This window comes from Gymnoscopelus microlampas (assembly GCF_963454915.1).
Source record: "Gymnoscopelus microlampas genome assembly, chromosome: 14".
NCBI lineage: Eukaryota > Metazoa > Chordata > Actinopteri > Myctophiformes > Myctophidae > Gymnoscopelus > Gymnoscopelus microlampas.
This window is the reverse complement of record NC_139951.1, coordinates 7,223,510-7,248,466: the sequence shown is the minus strand read 5'-3', so window position 1 is coordinate 7,248,466 and position 24,957 is coordinate 7,223,510. Positions and strand designations below refer to the sequence as shown.

The following is a 24,957-nucleotide window of genomic DNA, read 5'->3' as shown; positions in this document are numbered from 1 at the left end:
ATATAACAAATAACATAGCAGGCACAGTGACAACTGGATCAAATGGATCAAGCTCGCGGCACAGTGCGCCTTGCGCACCCGTTATTTTTTACCTAATCAGATGATGAGAGAGAGGTGTGCGCTTCTTATGGTATAAGAACTATACAGCGACTGCCTGACATGACCTTTTAACACTGCCAACTTTCATACTCATTCCTGTGTGAGTCTTTGACCAACCAACCACACCCCATTTACAGAAGGAATATGCTATATGTCTGTTATTTAGCTGGCCAGTAAACTCCACTTGTCTTGGACGAATGCCATTGAAATAGCCTAAACACCTTATTTAATAGCCTACTGATGAAGCATTTACCTTCATCAGATAAATACTAATGTTACTGGCCTATTTGAAGAATGAACTGTCCGGACCTGGACCATGACCTGTATTTGGGCTGCTGTGCGTAAAATGGATTGTTTAGCTATTTTATGACAATAATAATAATAATACAAATAATAATAATAAGGGTAATAATAATAACAATAATAATAATGATCATCATCATCATCATCATAATAATCAAAATAATCATAATTTAATGGCCGCTTGTTCCCCGGCCGCACACAGCTCGCTACAAACAAGACAGTCACCGAAACCTACGATCACTGTCATCCATTCATGCCTTGTGCGTCTGTCTACAAACTAAGTGCCTTTGATCCTAATCACCTTTTATGTGTGCCCAAATGGGCCATCAAGTTTGTCTGATGTCCCAGTGGGGAGTTAACGACCGCTGTTGATTCATTGACTGAAGCAATCCACACCTACTAAATTGTTGTTGTTTTTTCCTCGAAAGCAAAGACTCATGGAGAAATCATGATGTCATCTCAATCAGCTCAATCAATCATGATTGAATGGCAGTAGTGTATGGCCACCGTAAGTCCTTCGATCCCAACTCCCTTTGATGTCAAGTGGGCCATCAGGACGTTTGCTCTCCCAGAGGGAGTTAATGAGCGCACATAAGTGTGTGTGCCACGTTATGATATGGACTGCACATTATGTTTGATTTGGATGCACCAATTGAGTGATTCACACCTATTTATTTGTTTATTCCTGAAATTATAAGCAGTGCATTTAAGTTGTTTATTACCTTTTAGTTTACTACTTATTGAAATGTAATGGATTGTTTCCCTGCTTAACTGTTTATTATCTATCTATATATATATTATATATATATTATTCGATGCTTTAATTCAGGGGTAGGCCTACTCAACAGGCGGACCGCGGTCCATTTTTTCCCCCAAAATATTATTTGTAGGTCAGGCCATTAATCTGCGAGTTACCGCGACCACGAGTCAGAATTTTCCTTCATGCAGCGCTATGCATGTGGACTGACTGACTGTGTGTGTGTGTGTGTGTGTGTGTGTGTGTGTGTGTGTGTGTGTGTGTGTGTGTGTGTGTGTGTGTGTGTGTGTGTGTGTGTGTATATATATATATATATATATATATATATATATATATATATATATGTATATATATATATATATATATATATATATATATGTATATATATATATATATATATATATATATATATATATATATATATATATATATATATATATATATATATATATATATATATATATATATTTCTCGCAAAAGTCTAGAAAGACATGTGTCCATGGCACGTCAGTGCGCCCCATGCAGCCATGATTTTTTATTGATATAGCATATAATAGAAAGGGAGTTACATATCATACAGGTAAAAACTAATGCGCACATCACTTAATTGAGGTGCTGGGTTGGAAGGAAATATGAAGAACTAGAAAAAGTGCTCCTCGGAGCACAGGTCTCCGCCAGGTCAGGTAGGCTATTGTGGCCTCCTGGTGGCGCTATAATAGGCCAACGTGAAAAGGGTGCCATTTCTTCTCAGGCCTTGCACGATAATCGGACACTGACTGCATTCATGATTTGAGGCATTTTGTTAAAAACATGTGTTTCGCTAAATTAGACCTGTTGGTGGCGCTATAACAGGCCAATGTTAAAAGGGTGGCATTTGTTCCTCAACATAGTGTGAATGTGCGTGCAAAGATTGAGCGCAATTGGACGGTGCGTTCATGATTTGCAGAATTTTGTTCAAAACAAGCCAATAATGCAAACTTTAGATGTCAATCTTAGCCAATCAGTATGGAATATGAAAAATCAAACACATCCGTCGTGATCACATGACTATAGAGATCATGTGTACCGATTTGCGTGAAATGTGGATAAAATTGGAAGGAGTAGTATAAAAAAATGTGTTTTACACAAGTCGGCCTCCTGGTGGCGCTATAAAAGGCAGATGTGAAAAATGCAGGGCAAAGGTTTTTCCTTGACCTATAGGGAGTGTGCATACAAAGTTTTACACAGATCGGTGCAAGTATAGGTAAAAACACGAATCGGCCTGTTATAGCGCCACCATGAGGCTGATTTGAAAAAATTCAAATGGTAGTTCTTCCTCGGCCTAATGGGAATGTGCGTGCAAAATGTCACGGAAATTGCATGCTGTGTTCATGATTTGAGGCATTTTGTTCAAAACGGTGCACTCCTGCAAACTTTGAAAGACATTTTTAGCCAATCAGGATGGAATATGAGAAATCTGAAAGACCCGTTTCGTTTAATGACTATAGAGATACTGTGTACCGATTTGTGGGATTTTTGGACAAAATCTGTAGGAGTACTGTCAAAAAATGTGTTTAGCACAAATCGGCCTCCTGGTGGCGCTATAACAGGCCCCTGTGAAAAATTTGGGGCAGAGGTTCTGCTCTGGTATCCAGGGACTCTGTGTGCACAGTTTGGCTGCGAGCAAGCCAACGGTGCCGGAGATTAGCTGTACACAGACAGATCGAATGACGGACGGACGGACGGACGGACACACGGACGGACGGACAGGGGGTAAAACATACTCTCTCGCCATGCCTTTCGGCCTGGCGGAGACAAAAAGAATAAACAGGCACACTCATCTGCTCCAATGTAAATTTATTGCCAACGTTTCGAGCCAAGGCTCTTCATCAGGTCAAACTCGAGAAGTGTGTACCTCACCCACTTAAATAGACACCCACATGTCACGTTATCAATCAGTGGGGGGGACAACACCACAGGGTAATCATATAGAGAAAAAGTATCTAATAGATACAGTGTTCAACATTTACAACAGTGAAAAAAACGGACACTTGGTTAATAACATCTATAGAAAACAGAATTTAAATAATCAGGTAGGCTACATTAAACATAGGAAACAACAGTTATAATTAAAGAAAGTGGCTGATTTGGAAGTCCTCATTCATTCCTTTAGGAGACATAGTGTAGGGTGTAGGCCTAAATCCAAAAAGATCCCCGCTGTAGCAGCAATCTAAGATCTCCTCCTCGTCTAGGGCATGTTCAATCCCCTGAAATCTGTGAGTGGCCACATTGTGCTTAGCGGACATGAAGTGCATTGCAACTGCATGGGCTCTTTGGATCTTGGGGATGCTTCTGTGTTCGGAAATGCGTGTCTTTAGCGCCCTGTTGGTCTTACCAACATATCCTCGACCGCATGGGCATTTTAGCAGGTATTTAACATTTTTGGTTGTGCATGTTATAGTGCCCTTGATATCAAAACGTTTGCCCCCGTTAGTGGGTGCGTAAACCTTTCGGTGAAATGACATTGTGCGCAACGGGCGCATCTGTAATTGCCTTCGGGGATTTGAGTCAAAAAAGACGATTCTGGCATTTTGGGGATGATATCCGACTTGACAACTGATTGTCTTATATTAGGAGGATGTTTATAGACAACTCTGGGCATGTCCTTGAAAGTAGTGGCCAATTTTGGGTCGCTACTGAGGATATACCAATGTTATTTTTGTGTGCGTTCAAACTCCTTACCAAGGAAGGGCTGAATATTGTACAATGCATAAGGGACCGTTACTTAGGGAGGCGTCCCGTTTGGACTGTAGGGTCATATCATACAGGACAATAAACTAGAGAGTTCACAGAATAAATACAAATTTGAATAACATATTATTTGACAGACATGGCTATAGCCAACATGTTACTGATTATTTGGAATGATATATTATTGCAGCTGCAATATTGATTGTAATGGATTCATAAAACTCTGGAGAGGTAAAGGGCGCGCACAGTGCACCATGCGTAATGGAGCGAGGGAGGGAGTGTTATGGGCTGTTTTTCCAACAATTTATAATACATCTGGCAGCATTTCATTCATAGTCTAATGTTAAAGTCCGTTATTACTCACGCCATGGCCCTCTCAGAAGCATTGCAGGTCAAATCCAAGACATATTGTAGTAGGCTACAGTCAATATAGTCTAATAGGCTGCTTTTAAATCTACAATAAAATGACAACGGAGTATCCCCTCTCCTGCTTGTCGTTCCGTGATGAGTTTTACTTTTTTCATAATATCAACCATTAAGTCAGCTTGAGCCTGGCTGGTGTCAATTATCTTTCTATACTCAATGACAGCTGACGGAGGAGACTCAGGAGAGTAGCCTAGACCTCAAAACAATAAAATAACCAAATAAATATATACCGGGCAATTATATCAATGAGAGAACGAGAGAGAGAGAGAGAGAAACGGAGCGAACGGAACCATTCAGCACCATAGGATAGGTTTAGCTCAGGAGGACAATTCATATTTTTTTCCTGCCCTTTGATAGGCTATAGCCTATATAGGCCTACATGAGAGAACATTAAACGACAACTAGTACGTGAGTGTGCCCAGTCCAACCACAACAGCACTGCAACTACAAGGGACATTCCAATATAAACTTAAGTTGCAGCGGGGATATCATTATGCGGTATGCTACAGTACATTAGAGGCAGTTGTGCATCATTGATCAAATAAGCAACACATTTAATATAAGCCCAGATGATTCCAGCCAGGAAGAAAGAACGGGAGAGTAGGAGAGAGGAGAGTGAGAGAAAATGGGAGAGCGAGAAGGTACCAAAAGCTTTTTCTTTTCTTTATTTTTTTTTGCGTGTTTGCGCAGCCCGCACCATCCCGCACTGCGATAATTGCCTCTGAAATCTTGACTCTCCCGCTCGCCCCGCAGTCCAACCCGCGGACTACGGGTCAGCCCGTTCATAACTAGTGCCTAGGAACACCTCGGTATTTGGCGCAGGGTGGATGGAGGCCCCAACGGAGGTCTCACCCTTGGCCAAAGTCAAGTCGGAATGGTGGGTCGTTTGAAAACTATGGAAAGTGCCTCCACTCCGACAGTTAGAATATGTCGAAATGGTGACATGTCGAAATGGCAACATGTCGAATTGCCGACATGTCGGGATGGCGACATGTCGAATTGCCGACATGTAACCCTTTTCTCCAGATCCTATTATTGTAGAGAACGGAAGAGATGTTTTTTGGGGCCCTTGTCACATCCGTCCATTCCATTTTACAGGGACCTACGATGATTCCTAAGTTGCGTTAGAGTGAGAGGCCTGCAGATTGCAGGAACTAGAAGCTCGGCCCTGCTATGCAGGGCCTCGCGTCTAGCCCGCCGCCACGCCTACGTAGCGCCCGCGGCCACTTGGCAGCGCATATAAGTGGCGTAGCGTCATGAGGGCCAGTGGGGCCGTGGCTCGGTCAGTGAAGGCCCTGTAGAGCGGATGATATGTGGCATAGAGGGATAGATTTTAAATCTCCAGAGGAAACATCCGTGGGCTACCATTGGTTCAGCGATGTGTGCGGTCGCCCTGCGGCCCCTCCTCCTCCACCAATGTGCAGTATTGAGAGCCCTGATGTTGGCCTCCTGGTGGCGCTATAAAAGGTAGATGTGAAAAATGCAGGGCAAAGGTTTTTCCTTGACCTGTAGAGAGTGCACATACAAAGTTTGACACAGATTGGTGCAGTTATAGGTAAAAAGACAAATCGGGCTGTTATAGCGCCACCATGAGGCAGATTAGAAAAATCTCAAGTGGAATTTCTTCCTCGGCATAGTGGGAATGTGGGTGCGAAGTTGCACGGAAAGTGCATGCTGTGTTCATAATTTGAGGCATTTTGGTCAAAACGGAGCAGTCCTGCAAACTTTGGAAGCCAATTTTAGCCAATCAGGATGGAATATGAAAAATCTGAAAGACCTGTTTTTTTTAATGTCTATAGAGATACTGTGTACCGATTTGCGTGATGTTTTGACAAAATATGTAGGAGTACTGTGAAAAAATGTGTTTTGCAAAAAGCGGCCTCCTGGTGGCACTATAACAGGGCCATGTGGAAAAAATGGGGCAGAGGTTCTGAATTGGCATCCAGGGAGTGTGTGTGCACAGTTTGGCTGCGATGAAGGCAACGATGTGGGAGATTAGCTATCCACAGACGGACGGACGGACGGACGGACAGGGGGTAAAACATACTCTCGCGCCATGCCTTTCGGCCTGGCGGAGACAATAAAAAAAGGAAAGTAAAGGAAAAGACCATTACTGCAACAAAAGTAGTCAACAAACGATACTATAAAAAAGGGGTCTTCAACGTGTTCAGGCCAAGGACCCCCTAGCTGAGAGAGAGATGAAGCAGGGACCCCCTCTATATTGTATGAAATTGTGTTTCAGATAAACGTTTGCTGCTCTTTTTTCCCTCTACACCTATAACTCTATGCCAAAAATAGCCGATCTACAAGCTCACAACGTCTCGCAGCGCGAGGCGTTGTGAGCGTGTAGATGTGTTATTTTTGGCTAAAGTTCTCCTCAGAGAAGGGATGCTTGGGTTGAAATGGTTAATGTAAAAAAAAAAAAATCATATCACAAAGATTTGGCGGACCCCCTGTAGTAACTCTGAGGACCCCCTGTTGAAGACCCCTGCTATAAAACATTGGCCAAATTGTCAAATAATATAAGAGAGAGGCAAACATGTTGAAAATAGCCGATCTACAAGCTTACAACGCCTCTCAACGTGAGGCGTTTTGAGCTTGTAGATCTGCTATGTTCACAATATTGACTTGTGGAACGGAGTCAAACAAAATGTGGGGGTCCCCAGTTCAAATATGATTATTTATTTATTTTTGGGGGGGGGGGGCCTGAAAAGGTTGATAACCACTGCCCTAATCGGGCCGAAATTATCTGAAATTACTATACCATAATGCAGCCTAAACATGCGTTGCACGGGGCGGTCCTGCCATTACGTTAGTTACTGGAGTTGCTGTGGAGCTACACAGTTCTCCAGAAGACACACAAGGCCACAATGTACACCATCTACAATGGACTAACTGAGCAGCAATAAGAACATTCACCACATGAACGTGCATTGTTGACAAAGTGATTGCACAGCCGCTGCAGGCATGACAACAACCACGTTAGCGTTAGCTACATGCCAACTATCACAGCGCCCTGTCCGTCGTCGCTGCGACTGACTGTAATGGCTCCAGCAAGCTCTCTGCGATGCCATTGTCTGGAAACTGCTCTTAGCGTGACACGACCAATGAGAGTGAACGCTTTCGTTGTTGCTAAGATACAGTGTATGGCACATGGCGTCTCTGCCCCATAGCTTGTAGATCTCTCACGCATGATTGGCGTAGGCTGCGTTGCCAGGTCTGACTGTTTGTATAAGCGATTTTGGGCTTATTTGGGTGCACTTTTGGGCTCGTTTCCATAGACCACAGCAGTGCTTATTTCTTTCCCGTGACCGATGTGGCAAAAAAAGGTGCAAAACGAACCATCCGGAAGTAAATTGCGAGATGAAATATATAGCACTTTTTGATTATTAGAGAAGGAGACAGATGTGAAGGTGGAAAATGGAATGTAGGAGATTATATATTTTTTCATGAGCGATTTTTGTAGCAAGTTGTGAGTGAATTGGGCCACTCCTGTGGGCGGGGGGCTGATTAGAACCATTGGGGTTTGGGAAGGAGACGCTCTCTGTTTGAGTGGTAGGATAACCAAGCCAAGAGCTAAGGCATCGGCTAATTTCTGTTCAGTGTATGTGATAATTGCCAGTCGCCACATATGGAGGAGACGATGCTTCCTGCACACTTGTTGAGTTTCCCAAGCTTGTGCATGTACTATTGTTTGTGCTCAAGAATTTCTTGCTAAATGTGAATGCAAATAAAGACGTTGACTAACTGAGTTCTTGCTGTCCTAGTCTAGTCTTCTTTGTCTTGTCCTATGTTTTTATTCCTCTTTCTCTTTCTTCGGACTGCGCCCCAGATGTCACAGGTCAAAATTAGTCTTACAAAGCATTCCTCAGCTGTTGCAGGAGTCAGCAGTTGGCGGAGAGGACTATTTATGTAGCACAGTATATTATTTAAGTTCATATTAAATGTTTACTTCTCAGAAATCCTCGACACCCCGGGCCAGTGTGAGTGACACACAACACACAATACATTACATAGTCTGTTAATGAATCATTTCATGCTTAAATTAAATGTGATGAGTACAAGGAATGGAAATAACGTTATGTGAGCGACTTCTTTATTGGATGACTTTAGGGGGACAAAGGCCAAACCCTTAATCCCAGCCAGACATGTCAGACATGCCTACATACAAAGTATGTATAAGTAGGCTATTAGCAGAAAATCATTTGACAAGACATACTGTCACCAAGTGAATAAACTTGTCGCCAAGTGAGGAAACCTGTCACCCTCCAAGTTAAACAGATTATTTGTAATGCATCAACAGTGATAAAATGTTATAGCCACTGGCAAATAGAAGCAAAAGTTCACCTCAAATAGGCCTACCAAGTATGGGGTTAATGTTGGAAGGAATGTTTTAAATAGTTGTATGGCTAAAGGGATACTATTGCAATGTCATGGGGGGGGGGGGGGGGGGGGGGGGGTTGTTTGTTATGTGGGGGATGAAGGGTGTAGCATCATGCAACAAGAACTGATAAAGGCTCTGTGCATAACTTTAGTCACAGTTTCCTGAAGGTAGCATAGACCCATTTCCTGTTTGGTTCATTTTACTGGACCAGTGCTATACTGAATTAATCAGTATAGCACAGATATAGTAGTTATAGAGGGTGTAGGTCCAGCCTATAATTATACATTACAACAGCAGATATTTGCAATATGGCCCAATTTTGTCCTTAAGACACTTGATTAAAACATTTCCTCATCACATTCAAATGATGGATGTTACTGTGTTCATTGTGTCACTCAATTACACTTGAATAAAACATTTCCTCATCTCATTCAAATGATGGATGTTACTGTGTTCATTGTGTCACTCAAATTTGATTCCATTGCTGTGTTTAACTTTTTGAAAGTAACTAAGTGCATTTACTCAAGTACTGGAGTATTTCCAATGTCCTGAATATTTCAAAAAATACAAAAAATGACATGAACACGTGCAATATTCCACAGTAAGCTTTTTTTTTTGTTTACAGTTTGAATGGAGTTTTTAGGTGGAAATAGGTGGACTAGTAGTGTGGCAAAGTTTTGGCAAGATACTATAAATAGTTTGTGTGTTTGCTGCTGCTGCAGCGAGCACAGAACAATACATTTTCTTGAATCACACCCCAGAATTTATCAGTTTCAGTGATTCCAATTATACAGATCAGTCTTATACTCTGAAGGATTTTAAATTCTTGGCTGAGTCTGAGGCAGGGATCATCCAACAATATACAAAAGACAAACAACTTTTATTTCTAATCAAGGAAGTTTATTAACTAAAATGCACACGCCATAGGCAATAAGAATGATCCAATACAGGCATACAAGATGTTATTTCTGCTGTGGTCACTGATTAGAACTTTATGTGTTAAATATGGTATAATAATTGTTGTGAGCTCCTAGACAGAAAGAAATAGAGAGAGGGGAGGTAGGAGATGGCTGAAAAGAAATAGAGGCAGCCTAAAACACTAGTTAGAGCCCTGTCAATAAGTTGATGAAAACAGGCCTAACATACAATACAATCCTATTGCCGTTGGACATCAGATGATGGGAACAGACCTTTAATTGGTCACATCTCAAGTAGCGACTTTGTCACCTGCTGAGAAGAACAACTTTTCTTTGACACTCCTTAAGTGCCAAGCAAGTCTTCACTGTTAACAACAATCGTCTTTTTGCTGATAGCAGTATATGCTTTACCAAAGAGAGTGTAGGTGCTAGAGTCCTCAGTGAGATATTGCTGATTTAGAGAAGTTCCTCTCACCCCAAATTAGCACCCAAATACAATGGTGATCCTTTCTCTCTCTCGACTTTCCTCTGGTGTGATGAGAGGCACAACAAGTGTCCCCTTTGCAGTAGATGAACGCAATAATGGAAAAGGTCCATTAATCTTGACATTCCCATTTAAATTGAACACAACAAATATACACTTAGCTGACACTAAAACAAGACAAGGGTTGGATTTGGCATACAAACGTAGATAAGACAAGACCAGACAAGACTGAATCTTGGGCATGAGGAGGTGGTCATTTATTGTCCATCCCAAATACCATGTGAAACTCAATCCTCTCCCTGTCATTGGCTGATTATTAACTTAATCTATAGTTAATTCCCTTACAAAGATTTATTCATTATATTTAATATTCTCCCACTGTAGTGTCACACATTTGGTTCCTGTTTAGAAAGAATTGGAAATATAATGAATAGTCAAAATGATAATAAAAATCACACCCAGTGTGAAGTGAGCGGTGCTATTTATGAGCGAAGTTTTAAGTCAATTTCATTATGTGTCTCGCTAGCCAATCATAGCACGTCTTGCAAAGATAAGTATTAAGACCCTTTGCTGTGACACTTGTACATTTGCAAGTGTAACTTCAAAAAAAAAAAATAATAATAAGTGAGTGGTGATATTTATGAGTTATTGATTTCATCATGCGTCTCGCTAGCCAATCACAGTACGTCACAGCCAATCAGCCAATCACAGTACAGCGAAAGACAAATTTTCGCGACGGAAAGAAAAACTTTCGCCGCGGATGGGTCCCAAACCCACTTATAGGAGCGGCTACACCGCTCAAAAATGTACCTTCATAAATAAGTGAGAGTATGATAGACAAGTATACTTAATCACACTTGAATGTTACAAATATAACAGCAAGCTTACACAGTAGGACATGTAATAACCACTTGTTTAATATGGATAATTACTATGAACGTATGAAACAAACTCTGCCTCCAATCTTTGAGGAGTGCTTGAGGATTGATGACCTCAAGGTCATAGGTCGCAGGCCATTTGGTTGGAAGCGGAGCTCTACCTGTGACAGCTAACTGTCACCGACTCCTAGACAGTGGGTCTAGGATACTCTGTGTGTATGTGTGTGCACATCAGTATATCTGTGCGTGCACGCGTGTGTGTGCTGTTCACATAGTCTGCAGGGTTGTGTTTAAAAGGAGCTGTTAGGGGCATTTGACCTCTGGGGTCAACCTTCTCCTTGGTAGTGCTCATCCATATTATGCTTGTGGAGTTTTGTTCATATGCATCAGCAAAAATAAAGGCCCAGTTTGCATCAGAGAATGGTTTGATCATAGTGGAATATCCAATTGATAAACCACAGCAAAGTTATTACATAATGCATTATAGACATGGGCTTCGTAGGAAGTGTTGCCCGATTTTCTGGAACATCTACAGCATGAAGTAAATTAATGGAAAATGTATTTAATTAACTAAATTCATTTTAAAGTAATTCGTGGCAATGAATTACGTTAAAATCTGTACACACCGCACATACAATCACACATTTACACAAAAGCTTTCGAAGAGAAGCAGAATCTGTGCTAATGACTAGGACTGATATGGCCCTTTAAGAAGCCAAATGTCTGTTGCCTTCAACTGTGTGTAAAATTACACATTAAAAACATATATAGGCCTACAGTATATATAAAATCCACTTTACATCAGATTATTCAAAACATTACTTGTGTCTCATCTAAGTAAAATTGATGATACATTTGTGTCCAACAGTGAGTTTTCTATTGCCCACGGTGGTCTAAATGACTGTAAAAGGCACGTTGAGGTGAGTAGAATCAAGTCATGTCAAGAGAAAACAATGTTGCACTTTAAGCTGGAGCTGTTAACTGACCCTGACTACAAAAACATCAAAACCAAGACCATGAATCCACGCATTTGCATTGACAAAGCATTGGCAAATTGGCATTGGCACATAGCTAAAATAAAAGTGCGGTGTGACCGTGCCATTACCAGACTTTTACTTGTAAGGGCACGGTCACACCGAAGTTTAATTCTACCTATGGGGTGGATTCTGCCAATGTTTCTTGACATTCGCGGATTTCTGCAAAAAGAAATCGCCGTTCCCATTGAAAAGTATTGGCAGAATCCACCCTCATAGGTAGAATTAAACTTCAGTGTGACAGTGCCCTAACAGAGTATTCCTACATTGTGGTATTGTTACATTTACTTAAGTAAAAGATGACCCAGCACCCTGCTTGTTATGCTATTTTTATACCATAGCCACTGACATGGACTGATGGACAAACACCACATAACCAAGACGCACTATCAAGTTTCCTGGGAATATATTGGCTACACGGATGCTATTGGAATGGCCTCTGAAGTCCTTTAAGGGACATTCCTACTTTTACTTTCTGCATAGCTTGCAATTAACAGCCAATATAAGCATGCTGAAACGGTTGACACGGAACCCATTGCAGAGGAGTTCACAGTTCCATTAGGTGGTAAGTGAGACTTCATGGTCATATACATGTCTTAGAGATGTTAGTTATTCGTAGTCATAAATGTTTTAGAGGTGTTATCTATTCCTAGTCATATAAATCTATTAGACATGTTTTTTTTAACCTGACTCCGTACATAGTGCCACATAGCTACACACATGACGAGATTACACACAATGAGTAGGCAGCATAATTGATGTTATATTATACAGATTGAAATTATTGATTGTGTGTTCTTTTATTTATAATGATATGGTTTGGGCCAGATTGGAATATCCTTTTGTTCATTCATTTCTTTTTAGACATTTCAATTATGTTGATGATTATATAAATAATAAACTGCAATGCTTGTACTTTTACATCTACTAGAGTAGAGTTAAAATTATTATTATTATTATTATTATTATTATTATTATTTTAAAGTAGCAATATGTTTTACTTAAGTACAGTTTGGCTAGTTTGCTGCACCTCTGACTGTAACATTAATTCATACAATGGAATCAAAGTGTATTAGAAAGAAGAAGAAAATCTAGCACTGCTTCGGTACTACATAAAAAAAAGACAAGACACATGGCTGTAATGACAAAAACGAACTTGCCGTGGTGAAATTAGGAATAAGGAATACGCTAATAAGAAACACACAAACGAAAAGAACTGAAGGGGCAAGCAGCATTTCGTTTCATTGCATGTAATAATATTGAAATGGATCACTGTTTTCAGATGTGGAACTAATAAGAACTTATGCAGTGGTGTGTGGCAAGAATGAAAATTAGGATTCATATAATCTAATTTAATTCATGAATATAAATTGTATTGAATCATTCAACTCATATTAATGTCCTAAAAATGATGTGTGTCTTTCACAGGGGTTTCACACAAGGTTTCACTGCTACTGGTAGAGGGGAAAAGTGAGTGTTCATAATTTTCTTTAAACCTATAAGCTATAACCATAAAAATAGTCCTACAAGTATCTGCTCAGTCCTCAAGTTAGCAAAGGCATCAACACCATCTATTTGTCTGTCTACAGAAAGCCGCCACCATGAGTACGGACGCAGAGATGGAGCAGTATGGCCCGGCCGCCATTTACCTCCGTAAGCCAGAGAAGGAGAGAATGGCAGCTCAAAGTGCGCCATTTGATGCCAAATCTGCAGCATTTGTGACTGATGTTAAGGAGCTGTACCTCAAGTGTAAAATCCTAAAGAAGGACGGTGGCAAAGTCACCGTGGAAACACTCATTTCGAAGGAGGTACGTAGAAGTGGACCTGAAATAAAATAGTACCACAGTACAACTGTAATTGCAAGACATTCTAAAGTCGTGGTTTTATTTTTAGGAAAAAACTGTGCCTGAGGCTGATGTCACCCCTATGAACCCTCCCAAGTATGACAAAATTGAGGATATGGCCATGATGACCCACCTCACTGAAGCCACTGTCCTGTATAACCTCAAAGAGCGTTATGCAGCATGGATGATCTATGTAAGGTTTTCTACTTGCTGAGAACATTACAGTATTGCACCTGTCGATAGCAAAGAAAGAAAAATGCAGAGCACACGTTATATCATCAAGTGAAATCCATAGAATGACAGATTCAAACAAACTCATGGTTCTGAAGTGAACTTGCTCATTAGTTGATGCCACTTGCAACTTGTGACTGTAATCCCAGCTCTATTAGTGATCCGTTGTCCCAGATGGTATGGTCAGTGCTATGTTGTATGATGTTAATGTTCTCTCTCTTCTCCCCTTTAGACCTACTCTGGCTTGTTTTGTGCAACTGTGAACCCCTACAAGTGGCTCCCAGTGTACGACCAGGAGGTTGTAAATGCCTACAGAGGCAAGAAGCGTATTGAGGCTCCACCCCACATCTTCTCTGTCTCTGACAACGCTTATCAGTTCATGCTGATGGGTACGTACTAGTCAGGACAATGTAAAAAACAAATATATATAACTATAATGGTTTTGTGCTTTATCCATTGAACTAAAAGTTTGCTTTACATTTTACAGATAAAGAGAACCAGTCTGTCCTGATCACGTAAGTTCCCCATCTAATAGGCATTAAAAAAGCAAAGTTGTACACAAATTCACTAACTGCATTTCTCTGAATGTATGCATTTCTAACCAGTGGAGAATCCGGTGCTGGAAAGACTGTGAACACCAAGCGTGTCATCCAGTACTTTGCAACAGCTAGTTCTGGTGGAGAAAAAGCAGCGGCTGGTAAAATCAAGGTATGTGTACAGGTTTTTAACAAAAAAATGTTTTGAACATAAAGCATTTATATGCAATATAGCGATTCAATTCAAAATAATTCTGAACAAATGTTATATTGGGCGATGTCTAAAACATTCTAGGGGTCACTGGAGGATCAGATTATTGCAGCCAATCCCTTGCTGGAGTCCTATGGTAATGCCAAGACTGTGAGGAATGACAACTCCTCTCGCTTTGTAAGTATAAATAATGACTTTTTATGAGAAAACCTGCAATAATTCCACAGTGTAGATGCAACTAATTGTTGTATATCATCAAACAGGGTAAATTCATCAGAATCCATTTCGGCACAACGGGTAAACTGGCCAGTGCTGATATTGAGACATGTAAGTATGAAGTTCAGGGATGATAAATTATATATGCGTTAATTTGAGGATTACATTTTGAGTTATGTACAACCCATATAGATTATTATTGTCATTATAATAATTGTAATTGTAATTGTAATTGTAATTATAGACCAATTATTTGTTTACCAACATTGAGACTGGATGCACAGGTGATTGTTTCATGCAATCAATTCTCAGCCTGTATTTTCGGGGTGCGCTGGTTTCAGCACACCCCAACCCCCTCTTGTGTGTTGGCTAGCGAGACCTGGCAGAATGGGTTTGACGCTTGTGCAGTATGACGCTTGCAACCAGTGTGACGTCGTCTGTTAAGGGGTCTATTATCATTATTATTATTATTATTTTTTAATTATTATTATCATTATAATGAGTTATGTAAAACCCATATAGATCTGCTGGAGAAGTCTAGAGTGACCTATCAGCTTCCTGCAGAGAGAGGTTACCACATCTTTTTCCAGATGATGACCAACCACAAACCTGAGATTATTGGTAAGTGGAATTACTGATGATGCAGTGAGAACATAAATTAATGAATACAAACACATCTTCACCCTTTTTTAATCCCTTTTTAAGAAATGTGTCTGATCACCTCCAACCCCTACGACTTCCCGTTGATCAGCATGGGTCAGATCACTGTGGCCAGCATTAACGACAAGGAGGAGCTGGACGCTACTGATGTCAGTGAACGTATTTGTTTCTTTCTAATACTCACTAGTGTGCACTGCAGTCAGTTGCTCTGCAAAATGTATTTTATAAAGCAGTGGTTCTCAAAGTTTTCAGGCCGTGACCCCCCAAAATAATCCTATTTGAACTGGGGACCCCCCCACATCCGACAAGCACTTGGAATTGTTGCAGTTGAGGCATTGCATTTAGTTTGACTCGGTTCCACAGATAAATATTGTGAAAATAGCCGATCTACATGTTTTCAAAATCTTTGACTCTTTCTTAGGTAATATTCGACAATTTGGCCAATGTTTGACAATTTGTATAGTATAGTTTGTTGATTACTTATTGTCTCCGCCAGGCCGAAAGGCATGGCGAGAGAGTATGTTTTACCCCCTGTCCGTCCGTCCGTCCGTCCGTCCGTCCGTGTGTGTGTGTGTGTGTGTGTGTGTGTGTGTGTGTGTGTGTGTGTGTGTGTGTGTCTGTGAACAGCTAATCTCTGGCACCGTTGGCTTGATTGCAGCGAAACTGTGCACACACACTCCCTGGATGCCAGAGCAGAACCTCTGCCCCAAATTTTTCACATGAGCCTTTTATAGCGCCACCAGGAGGCCGATTTGTGCAAAACACATTTTTGGACAGTACTCCTACATATTTTGTCCAAAAATCCTGCAAATCGATACACAGTATCTCTATAGTCATTAAACAAAACAGGTCTTTCAGATTTTTCATATTCTATCCTGATTGGCTAAGATTGGCTTCCAAAGTTTGCAGGAGTACTCAGTTTTGAACAAAATGCCTCAAATCATGAACACAGCATGCAGTTTCCGTGAAATTTTGCACGCCAATTCCCACTAGGCCGAGGAAGAAATGCCACTTGAAAATTTTAAAATCAGCCTCATGGTGGCGCTAAAACAGCCCAATTCATGTTTTTACCTATAACTGCACCGATCTGTGTACATTTTTGTATGTGCACTCCCTAAAAGCCAAGAAAAAACCTTTGCCCTGCATTTTTCACATCTGCCCTTTATAGCGCCACCAGGAGGCCGACTTATGTAAAACACATTTTTGGATATGAAGCCTTCAGATTTTATCAATATTTCACGCAAATCGGTACACATGATCTCTATAGTCATGTGATCAAGACAGATCTGTTAGATGTTTCATATTCCATCCTGATTGGCTAAGATTGACATCTAAAGTTTGCAGGAGTGGCCTGTTTTGAACAAAATCCCACAAATCATGAACGCAGCGTCCGATTGCGGTGAAACTTTGCACGCATATTCGCACTACGTTGAGGAACAAATGTCACCCTTTTAACATTGCCCTATTATAGCGCCACCAGGAGGTCGATTTTTGTAACACTTTTCTTTTTTATATTACTCCTACAACTTTTGTCCAAACATCATGCAAATCGGTACACATTATCTCTGTAATAATAATAATAATAATAAACTTTATTTGTATAGCACCTTTCATGACATGAAATGCAGCGCAAAGTGCTTTACAGAGCAAGAATACAAATACAGTTACAACCAATTTAACAATAAAGCAAAAAAAATAGAATAAAAAATAATAGTAGTCAAGTAATCAAGATGGTTCCGTCCTATTTTTCCTATTCCATCCTGATTGGCCAATACCGAACATTGCTGGCCTACAACAACCTACCTGACCTGGCGGAGACCTGTGCTCCGAGGAGCACTTTTTCTAGTTTGTTTTATTTCAACTTATTTATTGTATAGGTCTTAAAAGTCCTTAAATTGACACTTTAGAAATGTGCAGATACCATACACTTACAGTATACTGTATGTTGGTTTGTTAACTGTTGAGTTGTACACAGTTCTAAATGATGTTTGTTAATCAATGCTTAATCTTAATATTTTGAATACATCTCTGCTTATCGACATCAGGATGCTATTGACGTCCTGGGCTTCAACGGTGAGGAAAAACAGATGATCTACAAGTTCACCGGTGCAGTGATGCATCATGGTGTCATGAAGTTCAAACAGAAGCAGCGTGAAGAACAGGCAGAACCTGACGGCACGGAGGGTGAGCTGATCTTTATTATTATTATTACGGGGCCAGAGCTCAGCTCTGGACCTGTTTTGTTATTGGCAGTATTCTGTCACTTCTTTTTCTTCTGCCACTTTTCGCAGTTCTGGCTGAACCGCGCTGTCGCTTTCTACGAAACTCGGCCATATGGTAGATGGTCATGAAAAACGATCAAAAAATAATTCTCACAATCTTTCGTCCAAAGGTGGCGCTATAGCACTCAATTGAAAATGCCAACTTTGACCAGGTACAACTCATGCCCTGTTTGACCTACAGCCATGAAACTTGGATACACATATGCGTCTCCTCTTGCTGAACAACTTTCACCCTCTAACTTTTGACCTCTGACCTTTAGATCTCCCACCATTTTGAATTATATGAAAAACAGTCATTGGCTCCTAACTTCTGCATTTTTTCACTTATGGAAAATCCGTTGGAAATTTTTGTAGGCAGAGGTCCAAAGTTCAAGTGTTAAACGTTTCGTGCAGATTGCTCAAAAATCCCAGGAGGAGATAGATTTTAACTATTACAGTTTTATGAAAATTATTCATCTGTGCCTAAAACATACATGCAGACTCACATTTCTTTGAAACTTTGCAGAAATGTACAGGGTCATTCCAAATATCACTGAAACCAATCTTACTCCAATTGGCCAAAAGGGGGCGCTATAGCAATTTTTTGAAAAGGCAGACTTTAAACAGGCATAAGTCATGACTCGTTTGGCCGAAAGTCGTGAAACTTGCTTACACATGTGCCTTGACTCATGAGGAACACATCTTTGACCAGTAAGCTCCGCCCTTAGATTGTCCGCAATTTTGAGCAGTTTGAAAAACACTTAAACCCAGGATTTTTCAGCTATTTGCGTGAAACTGTATCATCTGTGTGATCTCCTTTTTCACAGTTACTTGTCTGTTGGGCCAATGGCGTCTCCCTTAAATGAATGCCTCACAATCTCAAGGTCGCCAGTTCAAGCCTCACTTGTTGCAGACTTAATTTAAGTTGAATTGCAAACAACATGACTGTATCAATGAATACATGTGCAAATGGTAAAGATAACCTGAAATGCTTATTTGAGAGTACGTTTTTTCAACGTATGACATACTTCATTCTGAAAATAGCTGATCTACAATCTCACAACTTTTCATGGTTTGTGAGCTTGTAGATCGGCTACTTTCACTAGTTTTGGTTCTGAGGAGATGTACAATTTCTTCATTGGTAAATGGTTTGTGAACGAGTGATCTTAGTGTTAGTGAAACAGGGGCTTGGTTCATGAAAGAAGGCAAGAGTTTATGATCTTCAACAGACAATATCAGCCTGGACAAAGCTATAGCACTATAGGTAGTGTTGCAGCCTATTAGTCTGAAGGTTGAGAGTTCGAATCCTGTTAATGGCAGTAGGTTGAGATGTCCAATCAAACCATGTTTCCATCTCTCTCTCTCATCAATCTATTGTTTCCATGTCACTCTCTCTCTCTTCAATCTATTCCGTTTCCATGTCTCTCTCTCTCTCTATTCACTGGTCCCGTATTATCGCTGCTTGCAGCTATATTTATTATTATTATTATTATTATTATTATTATTATTATTATTATAATGTATCATTAACATCGAGGGTTAGCTGCATCTTCAACTAAGGAATGAAAGTAATGTATACTTTGTCACAAGTATTCTATTTATTTATTATTCTAAATGGACCAAGCTAAATATATTGTCAAAATATTTCCATTATTTTATTTTTTTATTGACCGTTTACGGTGGCACGGTGGCGCAGTCGGTAGCGCTGTGAGGAGACAGCGGGAAGGTCCTGGGTTCGATTCCCACTGTAGGCGCTGGGGGCGTGTTCTCTCCCCCACGTCATCAGTGCCACCCTAGGTGGGGTTGGCGAAAGGGCCTTTCTGTGTGGAGTTTGCATGTTCTCCCTGTGTCCCCAATGGTAAATAAAAAATGAAACTCCACCCTGTCAGGTGATAAGAAGCGTTCTGCTCACTCCTCATGCATTGAAGGAAGCATGAGCTCAGTTTGGAGCTCTCCCCAAGCTGGTAGAGGGAGAGTAGCACCCAGGATTAAAGTTTAGGCCATTGGCACGGGGTAAATAAAATGGGTTACAAAAATCATGTGATAAAAAAATATTATATATATATATATATATATATATATATATATATATATATATATATATATATATATATATATATATATATATATATATATATATATATATAATACTGTTTAGACTGATATTTGGTTTACCTATGATCCTAGATCATTATCTCTATGCATTTGACGTATTAACTCGTGTTTACCTTGCTTACTAAGTAAGTCGCTCTCTGGATTAAGAGCGTCTGCTAAATGCCTAAATTGTAAATTGCAAATTGTATGAACATTTCAGAGGCTGACAAGATTGGCTACCTGTTGGGTATCAACTCAGCAGAGATGCTTAAGGCATATTGCTACCCCAGAGTGAAAGTCGGAAACGAGTATGTCACTAAGGGACAAACTGTGCCACAGGTGAGTAAATTACATTATTTCCATGTTCTGATTACATACACACCTTATATTCTCAACACAGCATACCATAAGAACTCTAATATATTTTTGAGGTGTGTCTTAAATCAGCTTCTGTAGATAAAATGATCCTCCAACATTATTCAAATGAATTTCTATTCATTCATTAAATATATGAAGAGCATACAAAATATACAACTCTGCAGAAACATAATGCAGTTCAATGCACCTCTGATGTATTATTTTAACAGTATCGCTATACCTTATATATCATTATTAAAAAGCGCATTTCACTGTTTTAACCCAGCAACCCTATGTAAATCACGCCACAGCTGAGAAGCAGCCCAATCTTTAACGTAACTAATAATTGGGCCGCGCGGCCCGGAAATGACCGTAATAATCCTTAAACGGGAGGAAAAATATTTTTTGGGTGGCCCACCGGCCCACTGACCCAGCGGCTCCGGTATGCAAAATGTCCAGTCCGCCCCTGACTCCCATTGCAGTTAGAACTGCAGACTCACTCCCAATCTTCTGCAGTAATCTCACATCTCAAGACTCACCTCTTAGACTTCACCTTAGCCCGTATCAGTTGCTTTAGCCTTGACGACCTTGCAGTCTTATATGCAAAGGCTAAAATGTCATTTAGATAGCACTAGTCCATACACGTAGGATGATATGCGCCATCATGATTTGATGTATTACCCCGTGTTTTTCTTGCTTACTGTAAATCGCTCTGGATTAAGAGTGTCTGCTAAATGCCTGAATTCTTAATTGTAAATTGTGTAATTCACACCCCTACCTATGTCCTTAGGTAATGAACTCAGTCGGTGCCTTGGCCAAGTCCCTCTATGAGAAGGAGTTCTTCTGGATGGTCATTAGGATCAACGAGATGCTGGACACCAAGCAGCAGAGAAACTTCTACATTGGTGTGCTGGACATCGCTGGTTTTGAAATCTTTGATGTAAGCATGGACTTTTTTTTAAGTGTGAGACAATTATTTTTGTCACAATTACACAATTACAAGAGATTGGGCTAATGATATTTCCACACACAGTTCAACACCCTGGAGCAGCTGTGCATCAACTTCACCAATGAGAAACTGCAACAGTTTTTCAACCACACCATGTTTGTTCTGGAACAAGAAGAGTACAAAAAAGAAGGCATCCCCTGGGATCTCATTGACTTTGGCATGGACCTGGCTATCTGCATTGAGCTCATTGAGAAGGTATGTACATGGACTTGGCTGTCTGCATTGAGCTCATTGAGAGGTTATACTATTATTATTATATTATATTATTATATATTATCATGGACCTGGCTATCTGCATTGAGTTAATTGAGAAGGTATGTACATGGACTTCGCTGTCTGCATTGAGCTTGTTGAGAAGGTATACTTTTATTATTATATCATATTATTATATTTTAACATGGACCTGGCTGTCTGCATTGAGCTCATTGAGAAAGTATACTAATATTATTATTATTATTATTATTATTATATTATTGTATATTATCATGGACTTGGCTGTCTGCATTGAGCTAATTGAGAAGGTATACAATTATTTTGCCCGTTAATGGACATGATGTTAATATTGTTATTGTCATTTTCTCTTTTGTCTCCTTTACAAAGCCCTTGGGCATCTTCTCCATCCTTGAAGAGCAGTGCATGTTCCCAAAGTCTTCGGACAAATCTTTCGCTGAAAAGTTGATTGACCAGCATCTTGGGAAGAACAAGGCCTTTGAGAAGCCCAAGCCTGCCAAAGGCAAGGGTGAGGCCCACTTCTCCCTGGTCCACTACGCTGGAACTGTGGACTACAGCATCACAGGCTGGCTTGAGAAGAACAAGGACCCCCTGAACGACTCTGTCATTGGGCTGTTCCAGAAGTCTTCAGTTAAACTGCTGGCTGTGTTCTATCCCCCACCTGAGCCTGAAGGTATGTTTATTAATCTCTGTGACACCAAATAATGACTCGACAAGGACTGACTGGGGAACAAGACTAAAATACTCATGAGGACTGATTACACATGAGATACAGCTTGGGGAGACATGGACATAGAACCATGAAAACCAGAACAAATACATAACACATAGAAATACAAGACCTACACAAGACAGGTAAAGTCTGTGACTGTGACAGAACCCCCCCTCAGCCCCTTTCTCTGCCTGCCCACATGTACCTGCGCTCTCAAGCTCTTGTCCCCTCTATATATTCCTCTCGTTTCCCTTTTATCATGGACATTGTGTGACGTTTTTTAGCGGCGCTATACCATTAGGTATAGAGCGGATCCTGCTCTATACCTGACTTTGTCCGTGTTCACCGTCAACGCTCTGATTGGTCAGACACGTCAACGCTCTGATTGGTCAGACACGTCAACGCTCTGATTGGTCAGACACGTCAACAAAGTGATTGGTCAAGCTTCACGTGACACGTGGCTATAAACACATTATAAACACATATCGATGACAAAATGTATCAAAGGCGCCGCTGCCTTCACACAGGGTGTGATTTTTTGTATTTGTTCTTGTCCAGGGCTTTAGTTCGACCTTGGTCGTTGAAAATTGGCTGTACAAATAAACTTTGATTTGATTAAATGTTTCTAACAAATATAAACAGATAACACAAAGAAGGGAGGCAAGAAGAAGGGTGGTTCCATGCAGACTGTGTCTAGTGCTTTCAGGGTAAGAATATTTATTCATTATCAACATTATAGTCCTGTAAGAATTAGGCATTATTATTAACAACATAATATTCAAATAAGAAATAGGCACGTCTTTTCATGTTGGAATTAAACAATTTCTCTATCAGTTGTGATCTTGTAGATCAGCTATCTTTGAATGGCTGAAGTATAACATAGGGCTTAAGTGGTTAATGTATGTTTTAGGACAATCTAAATCTGTAAAGTAACTAGTAGGCCATCTAAAGGAGAACGTTTTACTATGAGCCTTCTTGGCTCTTTTATGTCTCAATAGGCGAACTTGGGGATGCTGATGACCAACTTGAGGAGCACTCATCCTCACTTTGTGCGTTGCCTGATTCCCAACGAGTCCAAGACTCCAGGTAAACACAGAAAATACAAATGTAAACAATGATTGTGAGGTGGTCATTTATTGCAACTTTGGCCAGTGTGTAACTATGTTGTCCTAATAACATCTGTACAGGCTTGATGGAGAATTTCCTGGTCATCCATCAGCTAAGGTGTAACGGTGTACTGGAGGGCATCAGAATCTGTAGAAAGGGCTTCCCAAGCAGAATCCCATATGCTGACTTCAAGCAGAGGTATTCATTCCTTTTTCCAGCAGCTTTTAGTTCCAAACCCATTAACGGGAGGCACGCAACATAACCATGAACTTCTGCAAAACAGGTACAAAGTACTGAATGCCAGCGCATGTCCCGATGGCGCGTTCATGGACAACAAGAAAGCCTCTGAGAAGCTGCTTGGGTCCATTGACGTTCCCGTTGATGAGTACAAGTTTGGACACACCAAGGTAAACACACTGTGAACCTGGTTTAACATTATAAAGAGAGGACTAAAAGTTGACTTTACAGTTTAGTTACAGTGTTTGTAATATTGTGTTCAGGTGTTCTTCAAAGCTGGTCTGCTGGGTACGCTGGAGGAGATGCGAGATGAAAAGCTGTTTGCTCTGGTCACCATGACTCAGGCTCTCGCACGAGCTTACCTCATGAGGAAGGAGTTTGTTAAGATGACGGCTCTCAGGTACTTTGAAAACATATTTTTTTCATTTGTAAATACACTTACTTTCCAATACAATTGTTATAGTGTCAAATCACTATAATAAAAGCATATACTTCTTCCATCACTGTCCACAATCATGACACACTTTTCCACAGAGAGGCCGCTTACACCATCCAATTCAACCTCCGCTCGTTCGTCGCTGTGAAACACTGGCCATGGATGAAGGTCTACTACAAGATCAAGCCTCTTCTGCAGAGTGCTGAGACTGAGAAGGAACTGGCTGCCATGAAGGAGAACTACGAGAAGATGACGACTGACCTGTCTACTGCCCTGGCCAAGAAGAAGGAACTAGAGGAGAAGCTGGTGGCTCTGATACAAGAGAAAAATAACCTTGTGCTGGCAGCATCATCAGTAAGTAGGCTACACTGGACATTTTACAATTCCCTCCCTCAGATCACAAACCTGTGCTTTCTCAAACTATGATCCCTAAGAGTCTGTACCCCCCAACAGGCAACTGACTGCAAAAGTACATCTTGAACAGAACAAAATGCTGACATGCTTGTGTGTTTTTCTTTTTCATTGACCAAAAGGGAGATGAAGCATTGAATGATGCTGAGGAGAGATGTGAGGGTCTTATTAAAAGTAAGATCCAGTTGGAGGCAAAGCTCAAAGAGACGACTGAGAGACTGGAGGACGAGGAGGAGATCAATGCAGAACTGACCGCCAAGAAGAGGAAGCTGGAGGATGAATGTTCTGAGCTCAAGAAGGACATTGATGACCTGGAGCTCACCTTGGCCAAAGTGGAGAAGGAGAAGCACGCCACTGAAAACAAGGTATAGATTATACACTCTCTGGGGTTT

At 40.6% G+C, this 24,957-nt stretch overlaps 1 protein-coding gene and 1 pseudogene across 2 annotated transcripts in view; both read left to right on the top strand.

Moving 5' to 3' along the window:
* Positions 1–24,957, top strand: part of LOC311060010 (myosin heavy chain, fast skeletal muscle-like) — a gene marked incomplete at both ends in the record, with an annotated part of 38,448 nt that overhangs the window by 5,684 nt on the left and 7,807 nt on the right. The window contains 21 exons of the mRNA XM_084078135.1: positions 13,602–13,820; positions 13,906–14,049; positions 14,320–14,476; positions 14,575–14,602; positions 14,693–14,786; positions 14,919–15,011; positions 15,098–15,161; positions 15,573–15,671; positions 15,756–15,859; positions 17,756–17,894; positions 20,286–20,404; positions 21,213–21,362; positions 21,456–21,626; positions 22,032–22,335; positions 23,017–23,081; positions 23,373–23,460; positions 23,562–23,679; positions 23,765–23,888; positions 23,982–24,118; positions 24,253–24,512; positions 24,692–24,930. Of these exons, the coding sequence (XP_083934261.1) occupies positions 13,602–13,820; positions 13,906–14,049; positions 14,320–14,476; positions 14,575–14,602; positions 14,693–14,786; positions 14,919–15,011; positions 15,098–15,161; positions 15,573–15,671; positions 15,756–15,859; positions 17,756–17,894; positions 20,286–20,404; positions 21,213–21,362; positions 21,456–21,626; positions 22,032–22,335; positions 23,017–23,081; positions 23,373–23,460; positions 23,562–23,679; positions 23,765–23,888; positions 23,982–24,118; positions 24,253–24,512; positions 24,692–24,930 (2,916 nt within the window). The remainder of the gene's footprint in view (positions 1–13,601; positions 13,821–13,905; positions 14,050–14,319; positions 14,477–14,574; positions 14,603–14,692; positions 14,787–14,918; positions 15,012–15,097; positions 15,162–15,572; positions 15,672–15,755; positions 15,860–17,755; positions 17,895–20,285; positions 20,405–21,212; positions 21,363–21,455; positions 21,627–22,031; positions 22,336–23,016; positions 23,082–23,372; positions 23,461–23,561; positions 23,680–23,764; positions 23,889–23,981; positions 24,119–24,252; positions 24,513–24,691; positions 24,931–24,957) is intronic.
* The window catches only part of LOC311060782 (myosin heavy chain, fast skeletal muscle-like), a 69,506-nt pseudogene continuing 57,988 nt past the window's right edge, over positions 13,440–24,957 (top strand). The window contains exon 1 of the transcript in view: positions 13,440–13,482. The product of the transcript in view is annotated as a myosin heavy chain, fast skeletal muscle-like (transcript). The remainder of the gene's footprint in view (positions 13,483–24,957) is intronic.